Source organism: Centroberyx affinis, unplaced genomic scaffold (assembly GCF_046629955.1).
Source record: "Centroberyx affinis isolate AG114_WGS23_722 - 3 ecotype Tasmania unplaced genomic scaffold, CSIRO-AGI_Caff_v1 ptg004010l_1, whole genome shotgun sequence".
Lineage (NCBI taxonomy): Eukaryota > Metazoa > Chordata > Actinopteri > Beryciformes > Berycidae > Centroberyx > Centroberyx affinis.
This window is the reverse complement of record NW_027281818.1, coordinates 219,517-239,957: the sequence shown is the minus strand read 5'-3', so window position 1 is coordinate 239,957 and position 20,441 is coordinate 219,517. Positions and strand designations below refer to the sequence as shown.

General features: G+C 42.6%; 1 protein-coding gene across 2 annotated transcripts in view; it reads right to left on the bottom strand.

Annotated features, from left to right (window-relative positions):
- LOC139663432 (SLIT-ROBO Rho GTPase-activating protein 3) overlaps positions 1-20,441 on the bottom strand; it is a 61,615-nt gene that overhangs the window by 7,985 nt on the left and 33,189 nt on the right. Inside the window, exons 5-19 of one of the 2 annotated variants that reach the window (XM_071542099.1) lie at positions 15,285-15,470; positions 13,384-13,512; positions 10,946-10,948; positions 9,970-10,191; positions 9,714-9,815; positions 8,654-8,851; positions 8,291-8,375; positions 6,013-6,040; positions 4,760-4,862; positions 3,681-3,741; positions 2,966-3,043; positions 2,659-2,793; positions 2,056-2,161; positions 805-1,032; positions 310-383 (exon numbers count right to left, since the gene is read on the bottom strand). In XM_071542099.1, the coding sequence (XP_071398200.1) occupies positions 310-383; positions 805-1,032; positions 2,056-2,161; positions 2,659-2,793; positions 2,966-3,043; positions 3,681-3,741; positions 4,760-4,862; positions 6,013-6,040; positions 8,291-8,375; positions 8,654-8,851; positions 9,714-9,815; positions 9,970-10,191; positions 10,946-10,948; positions 13,384-13,512; positions 15,285-15,470 (1,738 nt within the window). The remainder of the gene's footprint in view (positions 1-309; positions 384-804; positions 1,033-2,055; positions 2,162-2,658; positions 2,794-2,965; positions 3,044-3,680; positions 3,742-4,759; positions 4,863-6,012; positions 6,041-8,290; positions 8,376-8,653; positions 8,852-9,713; positions 9,816-9,969; positions 10,192-10,945; positions 10,949-13,383; positions 13,513-15,284; positions 15,471-20,441) is intronic. The other variant, XM_071542098.1, reaches the window with a different exon arrangement.

Below are 20,441 nucleotides of genomic sequence, written 5' to 3'. Positions count from 1 at the left end.
AATTTTCTACTTGTCTCTAACAGGTTTCTAGAATTTGTGTCTCCTCATCTACAGCTGTTTTGATACTGCTGTCAACATTTTGTGTGCAAACTCTAACACTCAAAATCTAATTTAATCAGAAATATGCATGACAGTATGTATATTTCAGATCTTAATTACAGTGCTTTGGACTACTAATCAGTCAGCTAGGAAAAGAAAGAATGGCATAGCTGCCATGAAAAAAATATAGTCATAGTGACTAAGCACATTCTTAAGAAAAAAAGAAAAGAAATAATGACTACATGGACAAAGAGAAATCACGGCACTGACCTTCATCACTGGTGTGCGGTTCAGTTCCGTTGTCAGCCTCGTCGATGGTCCCTGGCTCGCTGTGGGGGCTGTCACTGCACCGGAGAATGAGAAGTCAAGGGACGGGTTAATTAATAGGGTAAGTCATGCAAAGTCTGCTGAATGTCTCCTTCAGAAAAATGGGTAAAAATGAAATCCAAGAGAAGGATTCAGGCTGCTGGACCTGATCCAACTCCAAACCAAATCTGTAGACAAATATTGATTCCTTTTAGCTTTTAGCACCCAGTCAAATAAGCTGTCGCTAATATAAAGCTAGTGGAGCACAAAAAGTTGTTTTTTTTAATGAACAGTAAGTCTCTTTAAGCTAGGTATTAGATAATAAAATGTCTCATTAATTTTAGCTTCTTAAAAAAACCTCCAAACTCCATAAGTCAAAGTTGATGTAACTGTAACCCAAGATATAAATTTATATGTACTTTACCCATGTGTTCACCCTCTGGTCTAGCCAATACTTACCAGTACTCCTCTCCTCCAGTCATGCACTTTTCATATACTGGGCCATCCAGTTCACGGTGACTAGGAAAGATGACTTCGTTGTGGATGATGATCGTCTTGATGACCTCGTTAACATGTGCCTGGCAGGCTACAGGGTCCTGGCCGTCTGGGATGGGCATCAGGGTCGGACCAAAACAGATAGCCAGGTTGTAGGGGTCCATCATGTTCTCATCGCTGTACTGGGAGAGACTGGGGAAATGTTCACAGGTAGGTTTAATGAGCATGTGTGTTCTTTTTCGGTACCACCCTACTTCACGTTCTATCAATTTCATTAATTCACTCCTGGGACTTGTCCTGTACAAACAGTCTTCTACTGTCTGCGATTGAGTGGCTCCAGTAGTGTAGCTGATGATGAAGTAGCTTGATGAAGGCTACCTTGTGACAGTTTTTGAGGGATGGGATTTCATTTACTTTCTCTACCTAGTATTATTTTTATTCTGTGTTGTTGTACATATTGTGCATTATATTAAGGATAAGATTGTCACATTCTTAGCTTGAGGAATATCAATCCCGAAATTTCTTTAAAATCCAACTGTTAGCAAAGGCACCTGAATTCCATTTTGACAGATTATGTGCTTCATTGCACAATTTATTTAGACAGTATTCAAAGCGGTCTGATTAGCTAGCCCCCACAAGAAATCAACTTAGCCAGCACATTCCATAATCTTCTATTGTTAGCCAAGTCAATCTATGTTGCCATCTGCTTTAAGAGGAAGTCATAATCAGCCCTGGCACATGTCAACAAGTTGAAGTTGAGCAGTAAAGCCACAGCTGGAACAGCTCCAACAGCGGAGGAGGCATAAAACAGCAGAGTAAAACTTGGGATATGAAATCAAACTCTTTGTTCTGCAGGCAAACCCAGTAAAAGGAGCATTAATAACATCCATTAAAAGTGGACAGGTATATTACTTCAGTGAGGCATGGGTTTCCGGCGCCGTAAATAATTTCTAAAGTACTGCAGACAGATTTAGTAATAAATAGGATGCGGTCTGTTCGATATATCTTTGGAAATTGTCTTTCCATCTGACTGAAGCTATTCTGTTGCTGTCTGATTTATTGTTCAGTAGGGCTTTATCCTACAAGACACTGAAATTTACATGAAAGCTAATGTTTAAGATTCAGTTACATAACATCTTTGTTGACGGTGCATAGAATAAACTCACTTCTACATCATACAACTTCAATATCAATCAATATGTCAGTCAAACTCACTGATTGAGGAAAGCAAATAGGTATCTCATGACGATTATGACGGTGCGGGGAAGAGTCACGATAATCTGCTGGATGTGATGTGCTCTTTCAGCTCCTGACTCCAGCTCTGAAACACAGAGGAGAGGGATAGAGAGTCATAATAACACTGTTGCACACCGCGATTAATGGGAGAAAAATAAAGCCATGACATATACAGCACCGAAGCAAAAGTCAGGGGAGATTCTAAAAACGGTTATTTGACACTTTAATAGATGCCCGCTCCTGCCTTTCACCAGAGCCGTATGGCAAACTGAGTGATCAAGCTATTTGGAGCAGGGGGGGAAAAGGATTCTGCGGTGCGCTGACTGCACACACGGCAGACTGATGTGGCCCGCACTCTCCTCTTCCTACTGGGTTTCTGTTAAATATCAGGCGGAGAGCCCTGGTGTTAAGATTGTTTCCATGTGCTGCACTGCATGCCTCCCTCTCCTCCAACAAAGCACTGCAGAATTTCTGAGAAACTGGAAGGTGTGCTCTCTCCGCACTGTTCGACCAGTCTGCTCACAGCCACTGTGGCACTGAATACTGCTCTGTCCTACTGTTAGCTGGTCTACATGAACTCACTGATGGTAGAGATGAGGTCCAGGAAGCGTTCCTTTGGGAACAGTGGGTTCTCCAGTCCCCTGAAGTAGAGCTTCAGCACCCCTGCCACTGAGTTGATGTCATGCTCATTCTGGTCATCAATAAGGGGATCTTCACCTGGGTAAAAAACACAACAATAAAGTGTGCTGTCGCTAGTTTAAAAGTGAATATCATGATCAATAATGGCAGACGTTTGAGACATGTTTAATGGGTTTATCCTGTTAAAGCATTTGTGAACATGGGGAAAGGCCATCTGTCATTTCTTACTGCCAGACAAACAGCGACTCACCTCTCTCAAATGAGTTTTTAATGTCATTGACCTCCACCTGCGATCCAGGCACCCGGAATATGCCTTGCTGCTGCAATCCTAAAAGCACAGAAATACAACCCAGAATTCAGAGATTCAGTCAGGCTACCATTATCTCCCCACCCTAATGCCAGCTACATGAAAGCCCACTGGAAACGCACAACAGAGAGCAGGAAATGTAATCTAGTCATAAAGGGAGATGCGTTTTTTCCAGGAGAGGGCCCCTCAGTGTGGCTGCAGCATATGGTTTCAGTTAGAGAGCTCCTAATCAGTTTTCTGGAGTTTCATTAGGTCCAGATCCAGGGGAAAGGCCTGCAGGCTCCAGGCTGCAGCAATGGGCTGAAGACAGATGTGAAGGTAGACAGGGAGGAGTTATGAGGGGGGTGGGAGTGGCTGAACTGACTAAACAAAGACCAACGGGATTTTCAAACCTCTCTGTGTGTGATCTACAGTTATGTGCTTGTCATATCAATGGCAGCCAGCTAAGAGAGCCAGGGACTGAGGTGTAAGAGCAGAATAAGTCAGTCGCTGTACCTGGGGCTATTTATGGAAATGGATGACCTTGTCCTATAGTTGCTGTCACTTCTCATGAGGCTGGAGGAGTTTGCGAAGGACTTCATTGTTCTCTTACTTTGTCTACCCTTTTATTCAGAGATAGTAGCAGAGATAGACACAAAGAGCATGATGTGAGACTTACCATAGAGATTGATGTATCTAATACAGCTCTCAGCAACAAGTGGAATTGGTTGACCTGAATCCTGAAAGAAAATTATGTAAATAATAAGAAAAAGGCAAGGGAAATAATAAATGACTAAATTAGTAGCTAACCCATAGAATTGCTATTAACTTTTACACAGATATAAACTATACAATGTCTTGATAAGGAATTAAACATACTGACCTTTCCATACATATGCATAGTAATTGCCTTGAGCTAGTCCATGATAAATAGATGCAACACTGAGCAGCCTAAGGCTGTATTCTATCACAGTAAACTAAATGACTGGTCCTGATGGCTCCTAAACATCTATGCTTAGCCAAATTCATGAGCAGTATAAAACTAAAAAAATCAAACTAATTGTTATTCATATCCTGATGTCACAGAAAACAAACAGCTGTGGAACACAAGTAGCATGCAAGTGTAGCCCATTAGGACAACTGTGAGGGATGGGAGCAGAAGTCAGTATATTATCACTATTAGTCTAGTAGTTTTAGTGGGCCTTGTGCCCCAACCTATACCCTCCCCCAATAGAGGTACCTGAATGCGGGTACGGGCATTCCTTCTTCCTCTGGGACAGAAAGCAGCAGAGCAAGGAGGAGCAGAGGAAGGGAGGCAGAGAACCACACAGTTAGAAAAGCTCAGATGAGAGACCCCTCTGGAATTTAGAGAAGGCTAGGCACAGGGACTGGCGATGGGACAGCTAGGGATGCAGTAAGGGTTGGGTGCAGTGAGGGACAAGGCAGACCCACCGCTGTCTCCTGTCTCTCAGTCATACAAAGAGTGACTGGATTTAAGAATAAAGCCATAGATGGTAAATTGCTCTGCAGGGGAATAAAGAGACAGCTGACTGCCACTATGTCTGCACCAGCAGAACCATGGAAGGGAGGAGGAGGATTAGAGGTTAAACAGAGACGTTATATCATGATCAAGGGCAGCTGGAAGAGGGAGGAACAGAAGGCGAGAGTGAGGAAGAGAGAATGAGAGGGAAGGCTCTAGTCGCCTTCCCCTCCAGCTCCACAGGGGCTGTTCAGTCATACACCACCACCAGAGGGTACCTTGATGAAGGTCTCCATATTGCCGTTAAACAGCTTATGGTTATACACGGAGCGTGGCCTAGGCTTCCGCATTTTCTGTGGTTTAGGGGGGAGAGTGGGGGGCCTGGGAAATGATGGACAAGGGGAACAAAAACACCATATTCTGTGAAACAGTAAAACGGAACGTGGAGGTTGAAATGCAGGTATGAAGAAACAGGTTCCTCCGTTTAGGTGAAGGAAGTGTGTGTGGGGTGGAAAACGTGAGTGATCTTTATTTAAATGTTGAGAATAAACCATAAGATGTTTTGTTACGCAGGTCTTTTGTTATAAAAACCTGATTAGTCTGCCCTCTAATTAACCCCTAATTAATAATGAGGGGTTGCGTTGCCCAAGACTCTAGGCTTGGATCTCTAACAAAACACTTTCCTTGACTTATTGAAAACACAGCACAGGTTAATGACTCTGATGCATGCCTGCACAAGAACATTATTACCAAGGCTAATAAAAAAAAAAAAAGACTACCTGCTGATATTTTATGTTGCCCCTACAGTTACAGTGTGGGAGACGACAACGGTCTGCACTACATGTATGATCCAAAGCTAACAAACAGCTACAGGGTATTTAAACTCTGACGGAAATTTGAATAATATGATTTCTTACTAAAAATAGAATTATGTATTTCCTGTATCATTCTTTAACCATAGACTCATAGTCATATAGAAATGCAAAAAAAATGCTAAAAGTGTTTTCTTCCACAGTGTAAGCACACACAAACACAGGCAAATGCACATACTATACTATATATACTCTCTCTCTCACGCACACACAACTTTTGTTTGACAAGATGAAACTCAGAAACATATGTGAAAACTCATTGTGAAAGAAGTCACAATAACAATATCTTTGCAAGAAGAGGTATATGTTATTTTAGGAAAAGACAACAGCAATTGCGAAGCCATGCACAATTCAGAGATGCCACTTTTTACACAGATTTGTGACTACATATCATATTGAGCATGGAATTAATTTGGACATTGATAGGAAACTATTGTAGTTGTTGATTACAGTACTTGACTACAGTATATAAGGCTACAGTAATATTGTCAAATACATAAGTTTCAGTTTGTGTGAATTGGAATGCTTTTGAATTCTTGATTTGCTTTTGTCTTCCTTTCTCTTTGACTCTCTTCTATTCATTTGAAATGGCTGGAGTAAGCAGGTGCTTCATGGCTGAAAGGGATCAGAATTAGCTCACTTATCATAGGTGATCTTACCTTGTAGTTCCACACTCAGCCCTTTCCCCTGTGGAAAAAAGCACAAGAGGGAAATGTCATTAAAAATATTAGTGTATTTATAGTGCACATTATTCAGACTTAGTCCTGCTCCAGTGTCCAACCCCACTGAATGGTTTAATGAGAGACAACACGGCTATTGAAAGAGAGATGAATGGTCCAGTGCTAATACCATTCGTGGGACAAAGCTATTGAGCAGTCGTGGCAGAAACCTCAGGGGACCTAAAGGACCCTATGGGGCATAGGCCCTCTCTCAGAGCAAAGAAAAGGGGATGGGGGTGAAGCAGAAGGATGGGGGCTGCAGTGTGTGCATGTGAAGGGAGGGGGTCATCTAACACTGGTGACACTGAGCGATGTCTGTGCCGGCTCACTGAGCCTTTTGTTACAATGTGAACAACACACGCACATGTGCATATACAATGCCAGATACACACTCTCTGAGCATTTATGATGAAAACACATCATACAAAGTCACCATCAATCTCAGCTATACTGGGTTTGCTAATTGGAGAATGTGTGCAAGTTTAGGCATTTGTTGAAGCATGTTCTTTTCTGCTTATGATAACACACATTTTGCCCTCATATAGAGTACAACAGCTCTGCTTTCACAGCTTCATAAATGAAGTCAATTCAAATATAACTGAGCATGGCTTTATGAACTAGGACTAAGAGGGTGTCTTTGTCTAGTAGTGACTGGACCATCGACTGGAAGGAAGCCATTGTACAAAAAGCAACAATCGCACAACGGCATTTCAACATTGTTGTTTCTTTACTCCAGCTAACAATGGACAGAGAGAGCGAAGGCTAGCCCATTTCTCTACGTATCATTTTGGCAGATGGGAGCAGGTCTCTGGAGCATTCATGTGAAGAAATAACAGTACATTTCCCCTCTCATCATTCCACTGAGTGATAGCCCTGTCTACCTCTGGCCAATGAACCCCAAAATTACAGAGTTTCTCAAGCATGAGCGAAAACACAGACTGTGTTGATTTTGCCTTAATTTCATATCAAAAAATGACAAAGGGCCTTAAAAACAGAAGAGGTATCTATTCTGCAATCATAATATGTGACAAGATCAAAACTGATTAATTGAACAAGAGAATTGGTGAGTCCCTATCTGGGAAACAAGGGGTATCCCGGGTTGGCAGGCGTCCTAGCACCATCTTGTCTGGTGCCCATGTTATTCATCTATACCGCAAGATGAGCTGTGAGCGCCATTTGGCACTCTCCATGGTCAATCTCATCTTGTTCCCTTTCTCATGCTCACACACATGCACACACACACACACACACACACAGACAGACACTATTTTGGACGTGATGCAAAGGGCTAATGAGCAGCACTGATTGATCACCTGAATAATTAAACATGGGTGGTACCTGGAGACACCATATGCCATGTTCACACACACTCTCAGCTGCTCTGTACTCCATGGTCATACAAACAGATCTGTCCAGCTGAGTGCCAGGTTGACATGAAATGAGTGTATATGAGTGTAAGTGTACAGTCTACAGTAGGAGTGTAGTTGCTTGCCACAGGGCTCAGAAGAAAACAGAAGGACACTTTTTTGAGGTAAACAATCAAAACAAAGTAAATAAGTAAATCACATATGCATGAATGTATGCTAGGTGTGAAATTTGGAGACCTGCAGTGGATGTGTGCACCATGTGTGTTGTATGGCCTCAGCTGTCTCTGCCTGATGCCCTTTTCTATTAGGTGAACCCCTGATGCAGGAGCAGCTGCTGAAACGGGCCTGGTCTGGGCCTGCTGATTGATTGGGCGTAAACTGTTCACGGCTGAGGTGACAAGGGCACCCCTGGGAGGGGAGGGGTTTCTCTTACAGCCTGGAAATGAAATCCGGCTCCTCCAGGACGCTCCCTGCGACTATACCATATAAAGAGCAACCACATCATTCTCTAACCAGTGGAAATAAGCAGAAAGGGGAATCGATACCTAAAATGAGATGCAGTCGTTTTTTGGTGGGATAACCCTTTTGAATATTAACGCTCATTTCTTCTTTCCTTCCTGTTACCTTCCGAGAAAAAAACACAAGACTTTGTAGCCTCCTCTACTTCATTCACTGTCACTTATTAGATAAAACCTGCACCATTATAACCTGCATTATAACCCTGAGGGCAGCTATTTTACAGACCTGTCACAGGATTCTGTGGGCCATAATTAGAGGAAGAAACACTAGGTCAGGCGCCTGTCATTAAAAGACACCACATACACCAAAGAGAACATGAGACAGGGCCTTACCTTCACCCAGTGTCTGCTTCAGTAAGTCATGCTTGGCCTGCAGTTTAATGATGAGGTTGCTGCCATTCAGGAACTCCTTGAATTTCTATAAAGTCAGACGAAGGCAACAGTGAGTGAACAGCGCTGATCCAATGAAACAAGAGCCCAGACAAACAATTCAATGTCACTTAAATCAGCACAAATTCAATCCGTTCTATTGTTAATTTAATTTCTATTTTCAGAGTATGGGGAAATGATGGCTGATGGCTTGATTTTGAAAAGCAGTGCACTGTGATATCCCAAACTGAGCACAGTTGACCATAGCAAGCAGACAGCCATTCAGAGTTTGGATCAATAGACAGATCAAAACAGACATGAACTCACTGAAAAGTAGAACACTTCAGTCTCCTGCTGGTTCGCCCTCCTCTTGGCGACATTCAGCTTGCTCATGTAAGACTCAGAGGCCACAGACTTAATGGACTCAGTGGAGCGGCTATGTTGGAAGGCGTCCGACACGTCAAAGTCCTCCACTGTCAGCATGTCCTGCAGCGTCTGCATGGTGGCATCCAGGGTCTTTCTCACCTGCACAAATGCAGAAACCAAAGAGCATGATAAATGATGCATTGTTTCTAACTCTGTCTTAGTCATATTATCCCCTTCATGAGGAGAAAGGCTATTCTTTTCAGGCGTTAATGGAACAGAAGTAGCTGATGGCAGTTTCAAGGGCAAGTATGAGTGATTTACAGTGCTAGCATATCCATATCAAAGACAAATTGACCCCCAAAACAATAAATGACCTTGGATTGCACTGGAATTACAGCTTTTTCTCTCCTCATACAGGTCCGGCACAACCCGCAGGTCAGACATACATCAGAGCTGAAAATGAAGAGTGTCTGGCAAAGATACAAGCTGTATGTAAAATGACTGAAGGGGGCTTTTTGTTTAGGGCTGAGATTGATAAAGCTCATTTCCAGTAATGGCATAGCTCGTCCATTATACACCAGTACACAAGACACAGGGAGACAGGGAAGAGCCAGAGCCACTGGCACAGGCAGGCAGGTCTGTCAGGCCAGGCTTATTATCACCTCCATTCGCACTTTCATGTCTGCTGCTCTCACCAAGGAAGCCCTCTTCTCATCACAGAATATACAATCAAAGATGTAACTTCATAGAAAACGCAACATTAGTGCTATCACAATCTAAATATATTCTCAGCTCCCTGGGAACAAGGGTCATTGGAGTGTAATTGCAATGAGAACAGATGGCATGTGGCCCTCCTCCTTGGCTCTGGGGAAATGGAGACAGGGCTTTCTGTCTGGGGGGTGCAGGTGGGGAGGGGTGACGGTCAGGAAGGGGAGGTAGGGGTGGGGGTGGGAGTGGGGTTGGAGGGGGGTTGGTGGGTGTTGGTGCTGGACAGACACACAGCCATACTATATTTCCTCACCTCCTCATTCTCAATCTTTAGCGTAGCCAAGCGAGATTGCAGCTGGTGGTAGCGCATCAGGAGCTCAGTCTGGACAGGCTGCTGGGCGCTCACCTGGCACACCTGAGGGGAAAGACAGAGGGAAATTTGCATGGGCCACGCAATGGAACAGACCCCATGGATCCTGAAAAAATCTAAATTTCACCACAGCCAGTGATATCAATGTTAGACAATCAACAAATTTCTCATGAGAGCTGCAGCAGTCAAAGCCTCTCACCTCGTCTCCCATGTGTGGCAAGTACTCAAAGCGCATAGGAGGACAGAACACCTGGTTATGCATATCCATGATCTTGTGCTTGTCGCTGCGGGAGTCCAGGTTGTCCACTGCATTCTCTATGATGTCCAGACCCTCGTGGCGTGAAGTCTCCAAGTTGTACTCTGCAGATAAGTAGGTCCTGAAGGTACGTGCCAGGCTAGCATGGTAGCCCAGGTCACAGCACTGTGGACGAGAAAAAAGATCTAATAATTAACGCTCAGTAGATGTGTTATTATTGGATGTGTTATTGGATTCAATACAAGCAAAATGGAGAGCAGGAAAAATACTTGTTAAATAGTTAATTTGTCAAATCAATGTAAATTTATGTAACAGGGAGAGTGAAAGAGTGTGAAAGTCTTTACCATTTGCACATTTCAGTATAATTTGTGCGGTTCATCATCTGCCACAATGTTAACTGGACCTTGTTCATGGACTAAATACCAATTTAAGTCCTGTTACAGGTTACCATTCAGAAACAGAAGTGGAGTTCATAGACTTACAGAGGCTGGCACAGTAGGACACCAAAGATAATTACAGTGCCTTATCAGATAGAGCATGTATAAACTAACCTAATTAAGCACAGGATAGGAGTGAGGGGGTTTAGAGGGAGCTTGAGGCTACTGACAGCTCTGTGAATCACTGAGTAAATGGTCTTTAGCACTGAGGAAGTAGTCTCTCCAGTTTGGTGCTCAAGCCCCATTGCACCACTCACTCACAAAGTGGTTCAGTAGACTGAAGATGTGATAACTGGCAAATTAGCCAGTTTTTAAACAGGCACATTGGATAAGAACACAGTCGTTTGCTGCAGTGGCCTGGAGGAATAGTTGCCAGGGGAAGGACGGTCACACAGAAACACGCCTGGGCACCGCTGACAACTGAGCAGCTCCACTGGAGCAGATTTGGTTGAATGTCTTGCAAAAGGGAACATTGATGGTACTTGCTAAGACAGTGGAGAGTTGTTTTTATTCAATAACACCACCTAGATTTTCCCAGTCAGTCCGGGAATTCAAACCTGCAATCTTGTGCCCTGTTAATGTGAATATACGTGCTGTATATATGCTCTAATTTATGTATATTTTATATATTCTGCATTGTTTTCTTGTCTCAGTAAGTTCTACTTTTCATTCATATAGTCTACTTAACACATTCTAGCACTGAAATTGTTTTCTTTGCTGTATCCTATTACTTATTATTTGCTGCTGCAACAACACAATTTCCTCATGGGGATCATTAAGTTTCACCTTATCAATTTTATCTTTCAGTCACACTTAATTATTTACTCACTCGGACACCAGTGACTAACCTCACTCATCACAGCATACCAACATATCTTACAACTTCCTTTGATTGACTGACTGTAATGACTATTCAATCAATTTTAGTCAAGGCCCTACAATCTTTAATGCACAGGCAGGCAGTGTACTGGAAGAATTGATTGCCTTGTTGGTTTGAATTACACTTCTGCAGTTTAATATCAATGACGCTAATTGACGAAGCCGACTTTGTACTGCGTGGATGTCTGCTTTGATGTGTGGTGGGTAGAAACTCTGACATGACAAATAGACCCTTATCCTCCTCTTCCCTACTTGTGGCAGCCAAACCAATCATGCTCACAATCCCATTCCCTGCAGCTCAGCAGGATTTGGGATGACATGGCCCTTTCAGTTGCCAGACACTGGAGCCAACAGCCCCATCAAAGTCACCCAGCGAAGGGTTGGGATAGCCATGAATCAGGGTCTCTGTATGCAGCTCCCTGTGCCCAGCTACCTACGACTATTGCCATTGCACTTCGCCTAACCCATCAGACTATTTCAATTGCAAGCATGTTTTAATGCACATGCAATGTTCATTGCATTTGGGAAAATTTACCTACAATCATTAAAATATTATTTAAATCATATCTTACCATGCTTGACCTAGATAATACACATCTGTGACTCTGGCTAACATAGTGCCGCATGGTGGTCTGGCCTCAGGCAAGGCAGCAACACCGTGACCAGCAGGCAGCCGGCACAGAGAGAAACGGGAAGAAATGAGCAAATTGCTGGGTTGGCAGGTTGGTCAGGGTGAAGGGAATCTGACCAGAAGTTGCTGATTTGATACCGAAAGCCATGAGCTATATTCTAGTTGGGATTGGAGTATTTCTGATATTATATCTACAATGCCCACCTTCAATGCCAACGTGCCATTAAGCATTAAGCAGTCTGACCTCCCTGAAGAGGGAGCTATATGTACTGTATTTGTATCTAAGAGGGATAGGTAAAGACTGTTTCCGATGACCTTGTGTACAATCACCAATATAGGCTTCTTAATCTTCATCTTCATCTGTTTGTCTGCAGGATAGCGGGTGCCAGGTAACCCAGGGCTGAAAACACACTGCCAACCACATTAGCCACATTCATGCCTGCATACACAGAGCCTTTGCCCACCAGCTGACTTTGACGGGCTTCCAGCTATTAGTGGTTTGCAAAACAAAGTCAACCCTTTAACCCATGGTAATCACAGACTTCCCCAGCAGTGCTACTGGGTTATTCTAGCAATGCACTTTGAATAATAGTGACTTTTATTCAAGTTCTTAGTTTTTCTATCAATAGATCCACCACATAAAATTCAGTCGATTAAAAGAAATGAAAGGGATTTTCAAATGTTATATTTTTGAGTCTCTACATAATATACATTGAGCTGAGTTTTTACTTGTCACAAAAACCTACAGCTTCTTTGAGTCAGCTTTAGAGGCAGCTTCCTCTACTAGTGTGAGAGAAAGAGAGAGAGAGAGAGAGAGAGAGAGAGAAGAGAGAGAGAGAGAGAGAGAGAGAGAGAGAGAGAGAGAGAGAGACAGATCCTGGGTCATATTTCTATGTTGTCATGTGTCACACAGCTGAGATGGTGACACTGACAGACAGACAAGCACAAGGACAGGCTGTGTGTATCTCAGCAAAGCTCCCAAAAGCAGCATCACCAATAGCAAATGAAGAAGAGGACAAGACCAAGGAAGATGGGAGCAGGAGACCAAGCAGAAAGCATTCCCTCTGTCAACACTGATGAAGTCCCTTGAAATCATCAGTCAGAAATATCCTAGAAATGCCAGCTGGGTGGTACTACTCAGTATGACAACACTATATTCATGTAAAAGCCAGTCAGTCACCAGCATAACAAACAGTGTTACTTTGTTGTGAAGGAATTAAAATAGAGAAAATGGAGGTAAATACATTTATTGGGGCCAACAGAGCAGCTTGAAAACAAACAGCTAACAGGCTGAGACTGAAAAAGACAGGAACAGATGGTGAGAAAAGCGACAGTGTTGCAGTGTTAAATCAACACCAGAAATCCCAGCTGAGAGATGTAAACAAACACATGTGCCTATCGCATACTTACATCAATCATATCAGAGACGTCATGGATGTAATATTTCGCCACAACAGCGTTTGTTGCTGCCAGGTTCAACAAATAGTCATTCCGGGCTTTTGTGCATTTCAGCTTATTCTCTGAGTACTTGGCTTGCCTCTGGGGAAGGAGAAAAGAGACAGAGCAGATAAAGGAAAAACCATCAGTGCAGGAAAATTAAGCAATAGGGAGAGTTGAGTATTTGCTCAGTAATAGAAACAGTAGACAGCTCAAGCTTTGGGTCCAACAGACAGGTAAAGATGGCAGGGAAAAGGTCTGAGGAGACAGGTTCTAGAGAGGCTGCCTCAAGATAGTAACACGTTAAATGGCACAGCCAGGCTCGCATTCACTCCCTCTTCTGTCTCCCAACACAAGAAGCTGCACAGCGCAAATGTTAACAAAGAAGCAGCTATGAAAGGCGCTTTTTCTTTAGCGGGTTGTGTGGTCACAAAATGTGTCCAATTTGATGTATATGAAGTGTGCTATAGCTTATTGAATCACAGCAAGATAAATACCATTTTTAAATTGTTTACACAGATTGCATATTTGTAGTCTCAATGTCTTATTGTGATCCATCATATAACTTAAATGAACTGTGCCACACTACCATGGTTATCTGTAGGACTCATCTGTAGGAGTCATACCAATATGAATTCACACAAAGGTATGCAATTATACTTATATTTCTGAACAATATAAAGCATAAACAATTGGAAATATCAGTACTTTTCATAGTAAGTAGTAATAATTTTACTAGACAAAAAATAAATAAAATGAATGGAAAATATTGTTAACTGGATAAATTACACCTGCTAGGGGCTTCCGACTGGGAAATATTACAATTTACATCAAAAAGAATGAGCAATAAGCTTCTCCTATATCATTAATATTGGATGTTTGCAAATCGATACTTAACAGTATTGACAAAAGCAGTTTACTCTTATTGACTTTAGCAACACACTGATTCAGATATGGCTCAAAAAGGCAGGACTGCTGTTTGAAGCGCAACAAAAGCATCCTAATTCTAAAGGTGAGACATGTTGCTCATTATTTCAATTATTTATAATTCACTGTACATGGACATTTTATTCCAATTTCACACAGCCATCATTATGCAGATTGCAGCAGTAGGTCAGAAGAAAAGAGTTTTCTTTGCGATTCCCTCCTCTCCTTTAAACCTGTTTGCAGGTAGAGTAATAAGCAGCTTCAACAGTCTAAAAAACACGTCACAAGGCACAGAGAAAAAGAATACTCATTTCTACACCAAGTTATAAATAGTGTTCAGTTCCCATGCCAGACAGCATCTCAGTGGATGGCAGCCCGAGGAGGGAGAAAAGCTGTCGGCCTTACAGTCTTTTGATTCCCTGTGCCTGAGAGATAATGGAGTTTCATTTGCATGAAGAAATTCCAGATGAAACCCCAGAATGAAAAATGCATGTGTGTATTTGAAGTACAGTGCGCTCCAGAGACAACCAGCCATCCCCTGTGTTGGGGGAGTAGTACTGAGCAGAGAGAGGCATTAACATGAATTGGTGAAGTGTGTGCAGAAGCTGGAACCAGGGGAACCATACAGTTGGTTCATTGACCTGGAATACAGTCTGGCTGCAGACCCATGCTCCTGGGAGTCTGTAGCATCTTACTGCTCTGTCTGTCCGTCTGTCTCCCTCTCTCTTTCTCTCCCCAAGAGAACTGACACACAACAGACAGAGCTGGCTCTACATCCATAACACTAGACTCTACTAACCTCCTCAGCATCGAGGAGAAACTGCTGAAAGGGCTTAGCCAGCCTAAATGCCCAACTGATGGTTTACGGATTTCCAGCAAGGGAATTGGCTGAATGGAGCTATGTATGTGCTTCAACTCAACACTATCTACGACTTAGGCATACTCACCTTCTCTTTCATCTTCTCAATTTTCCTGACAGAGCTGCGTCTCTGAGGCCTGTCGTCATGGCGCAGGAGGTTAACGTTGAGATCACCAGACTTACTGAACTGCTTCTCCTCCTGCTTCTCAGCATCCTTCAGCTTGCTCTCTGCACTGATGCTCTCGGTGTGGTACATGTGGTACGTCTTCATCACCTGCAGGAGGAGCATGCCAGATAGACAGAGCAAATACAGATAGACCATCAGGTTCAGGAGGTTTACCTTTCTTTAATGCTTGCAGTGTATCTTTGATTTTAAATAAATAAATAAATTCAAGTCACAAACATATTTGAAATAATCAGGAGTTTTAACAACATGGACTATGGATGAAGTTGATAATGTTTGTATTTGTAATTTTACAATATATAGGTTATCATAGAATGAGTTGACAAATTTAAATCTTTACAGATGCTATCAGGACGTGAGAAGTGACCACATGAGATGACATCTGGGTTCAAAGCCCACAGCCCACCAAGCAAACAAACCAAGTAAGGAGAACAACATTTGCTTAGTGTGTCAGTAGGTGAACATTGTTCAACAAAATTGATTTGCAACTTTTTTTTATCAACGCATAATATTTCTATGAAATCATATATAGTGAATAGACTCATTATGCTTTCTGCAGTAATGCAGGGGGTGTTGTCTGGAACCCATACAAGTGAGGGCCCAGCCAACTGATGGGACCCCGTCATTAGTATTCTTATCAGGAGCGCAGCCAGCCATGAATATGTAGTGGAGAGCCACTGCTGGGACTGGAGAAAGTGAAGTTAGGATATTAACAAAGCCTCTCTCACAGGCAAACAAAACCTACCTCAGAAAACAAAGTGGATCTCTCACAGAGACTCACAACAGTCTACAATCTACTTGATGTGAGACTGAAATAATGTTATCCTTGCTGTTGTCATATGGAAATTTTAATTAGCTTCTTTTCTGGCCAAAGCCCAAAAAACATACCACAAAGACACATGTGCTCTTGTGCTCATATATGCCCATACACAGCCACACACCCACCCATAAACACACATGCATCCACACCCACACCTACACACACACAACACACACATATATGACTTGTAGTGACATCACTGTTCTGTTGACACCACCATACTGACTCCTGAATTGACTCCCAAAGCAAATGTGCAGTTAGTGAGAGAATGTGCCTACCATCACTATTTTATTAAATAATGCACTTTACTTACTGAGTACCAATTAAAATGGCTGTCAAATGTTGTGCTGTTGGTTGTAATAATCGTGTCTGGAAAGAGGGGGTGATATTTCATTGTTTACCCACTGATAAAGAGACGTGACAGTAACAACAATTTATAAACATAAGTAATTATCATATCATAATTATCAACTTTTTTCTCTTCACCCACCCTGAAGTGAAATACTGAAATGCATTGGTAGTTCTGTACGCCTTTAAGGCCCATTCACATCTAGAATGATTATGATAAAGATAACTATATTATAAAAAGATTTAAATCATTTTAAGTAAATATAATGTCTATAAAGTAATCATCTCTGAATACTCGGCGCCGAAATAAAACAATATTGTTGTAGTGTGAATGCTTGAGCAACACTGTATCATTAAAGTTTATAGTTATCTTTATAGTTATCCCTCTAGATGTGAATGGACCTTGATGGTTTCACTGGAACATGGAGACGGGTTGTGAATAAGTACTATATGTACGCATCATGAAAGGACAGATCAGGGATTGCATTGGCAGACTTTAGTGGGGTCAGCCATGTTGAAGGCAGCGAGGAAGGGTAGCATCTTCCAAGGACCTTTTCCTCCAAAGTCAGTTTGTTTTTTCGTGGTCGCTTGTTGTATAGTCTGTGGTTATAGCGGAACACTGATTTGGGAGTCAATATGGCAGCATCAACAAAATACTGAGGTCACTGCAAGTTGAATGATGTTTTCAGTGGAGGGCTAATTGAATGAAAGGGCCCGGGGCTGTGAGTGGTTTCGCTCATCTGGGGCCATACTTGTCAAATCTGCAAGCCCACCCCTCCTCCCCTCCTCACCCTGACACTGCTGGCTTCTACATCGAGCGAACAGTTCATCACCTTAGGCTTGTTCATTTCCAGCCCTTTTGTGCGACAGAGTGACAGAATTGTTCTCTGTGCTCTCCGCATTTACCTCTCTGCTCCGATCTCGCTCTAGTCAGACGCTGACTTCCCCACCCCCCGTGGTGACGACAAGACTCTAGTGACAGAAGACCTACACAGGACTTGTTAGATGAGACAGCAGCTCCCTGCGTCTTTCTTAACTCGTCCCAGATGCCCAAGTGAGAGAAGGGTTCAAGTCTCTCCCCTGCGGTCCGGCCACTCTTAGGCCTTGTAAAGGGAAGTCCAGATGTGAGCTGCATCTTAAAATTTCTCACATTTTTGGAGCCCTGAGAGCATTTAAAATGGTCTATGAACACCTAAGGATGTTAGACAGTCAACATAAATAGTAATTTATTTGTTTCCTTCTCCTTGTTTCCTGTAGTTAAGTAACTAAGGATCACTTGGCACTGCACTTAAGCAGTATGGTTCCTTTTATCTCTAGGAAAACTACTCGAGAAAATCACATGGTTGCCAAAGGGTCAGGGTGACATCAACTTGCAACCACAATCCTGACTATTTCCACTGACCTCCTTCTCTGATATTTACGAGTGCCGCCACTTGAACAGCTTCTATTTATCCCCCGCCCTGTGCTATAATAAATTCTATTCCTCCACAGCTAGCACTGCAGCTCCTGGAACAACAAGAATAACAGTGACAAAAAGCTATGAGGCAAATACTTCAAAGAAAAAAAATAAAGAAACACTAGTCTATTCTGGTAGTGACAAAGCTGACGGTGGAAGTAGGTACTCCAGTGAGAGAGAAACTAGGCTAACACACTGTTCCTCCCCAGGCTGCCAAAGCATTTCTTTCAAACCCTCCCTGAAAACTCACTAGATTCCAGCCAACTTTGAACCATATGACTACAGGACCTGCAGCTAAAAACACAAAGTAATTTGCAGGAAGACTGAGCTTCAGCTGTGTCTACAGGAGATGTGTGTGTCTAACTGAGTCCTCTCTGACAACAGCTTATGGCTATTTAACTCCAGAAAGAAACACAACAGTAAAATGATTGTTTATTTTCCCCACAATGCATCACATGAGCACAGTTATGCTTAGTAGATGATTCTATTCAATATTAATCTCAATATTCCCAATATTCACTTTTTGACCCTTAATACAATTCTGCAATGAGCAAAAAGGGGCTTGTAATGATATTATGGAAAAAATATAACTGGAGCAAAAACAACAAAATGAGTCCAGTTACAGCTAAGGTTTTTTGCAACAGCTGAGATATTTTGAGGTTTCTTTTTCATGTCCAAACAGGAACCGAACAGTGCAGCAAATGTTGGATCTAGTTCAGAAGATAAGAATGCAAAAGCAATCCAGGATAGTTTGTATAGACAGTGCAAGGGCCGTGCTTCACCCTCCTAGCTGGCTGAGGCGATTTGGGCAGGAAGCGTTTCACAGTGGCTGTCGGTACAAAAGAGCACCTAAGATCCTCCATGTTGCACCTTGGGGGGATGAGGTGGAGCGGGTGGTAGGTGTTGTCTGGGATAGAGTTCAGTTTAGTCTTCATTCTCCCCTCTGCTACTGCCTCCAGACTATCCAAACTCTCCAGACACCCAGCATCAACAAAAAGAACAGTCTGCTGGCTGCCAGAACATGTAGAGCAGTCTGTTACTTACAGTGAAAGACCTGAGTCTCTTCAAGAACAGTCTACTCTGTCCTCTCTTGTACAGTATCAGGACAGTCCAGTTTGTTGAACCATCAGGTAGGACTGTACAATCTCCACCTCCTCACCCTGAGTGGTGTCAGTTGGAAACCCACTACCAGCTTCTTCATTGTATTGATGTAGAGCAGCAGATGGTTCTCCTCACACCACCTGACTCCTGTACTCACACTGCCCTCACTGATGCATCCCACAACAGAGGAGTCATCAGAGAACTTCTGGAGAACAAGAAAGGTGACAGTACAGTCCCGTGTGGCGCCCCCCCGTTACTCTGCAGCATGTCCGACACACTGCTCCGAGACTGCAGCCTGTCTGAGAGGTAGTTCATAATCCAGGAAACCATGGTGTTGTGTAATTTGTTATGACAGACTTAGCAGCAGCACAGCCTGGTGCCTTCATTAAACAAATAGCCTCTATCATGAGGGAGTTTTCTCAACGAACCTACTTAACTTCTATTTCATTTCACAAGGCTGCTGTATGAAAGCCAAGTGAGGAAGTAACTCTCTGACAATTTAGACATTCAGGTCTTTGCTCCTATTTCTCATTTCAGGTTTAGGACTAATAATTCAAGCCACAGACAGCAGGATCTTCACTCTCACACTAATACTTTTGCAGCAGCAGTGGCAGCAGCATATTTAAACAATGTTTGAACAATAGCTTTACCCCACAGCTTTAAATCTCTCCCCTTACCTCTCACTGTGCAGCCAGGGAACCAAATGGGTTTTCACAGTTTTCTTTCAACAAAATTTGTTTGGTTGGCAGCCAATAAAAACTCTTAGAAAAAATACCACAAGGCAACAGCCGTGTTACCACACTATTGATTTCGATTTTTCTGTACAGAGAAAAAAAATTCCTAACAAAGGTGTGGTGATGACAAAAGTGATATTGAGTGGTTTTTTTTTCTCCACAGTACTATTGCAGCCTCTCTAGAGTCATCTACATGCAAATTCAAGTCAGACACTTTGCTACTCTACGCCTGCACACTATCAAGTTTTGTCATGGTTTACAGCACTTGGGAAAATCCTTTTCTACTAATCATGTCACATCAAGTCAAGTAAAGTTTATTTGTATAGCCCTTAATCACTGTTACAGTTTCAAAGGACTTTACTATGCCCACATTTTAAAAATGATAAATGAAAACAAACCCCCCCACACACACAACTGAGGACCAGAAAAAAACTCCCATGAAAACCTCATTAGGACGGTGAGGCGTGCAATGGGTGCCAAGAGGCGAATTAAGATTAAAAGTTGATAACGAAAGCTCTGTTCTTTATTGGGCAGTGTATAATTAATACTAATAATAATAATTAAAAGGAGCTCAAATTTGTAATGTTGCACCTATGAATTTT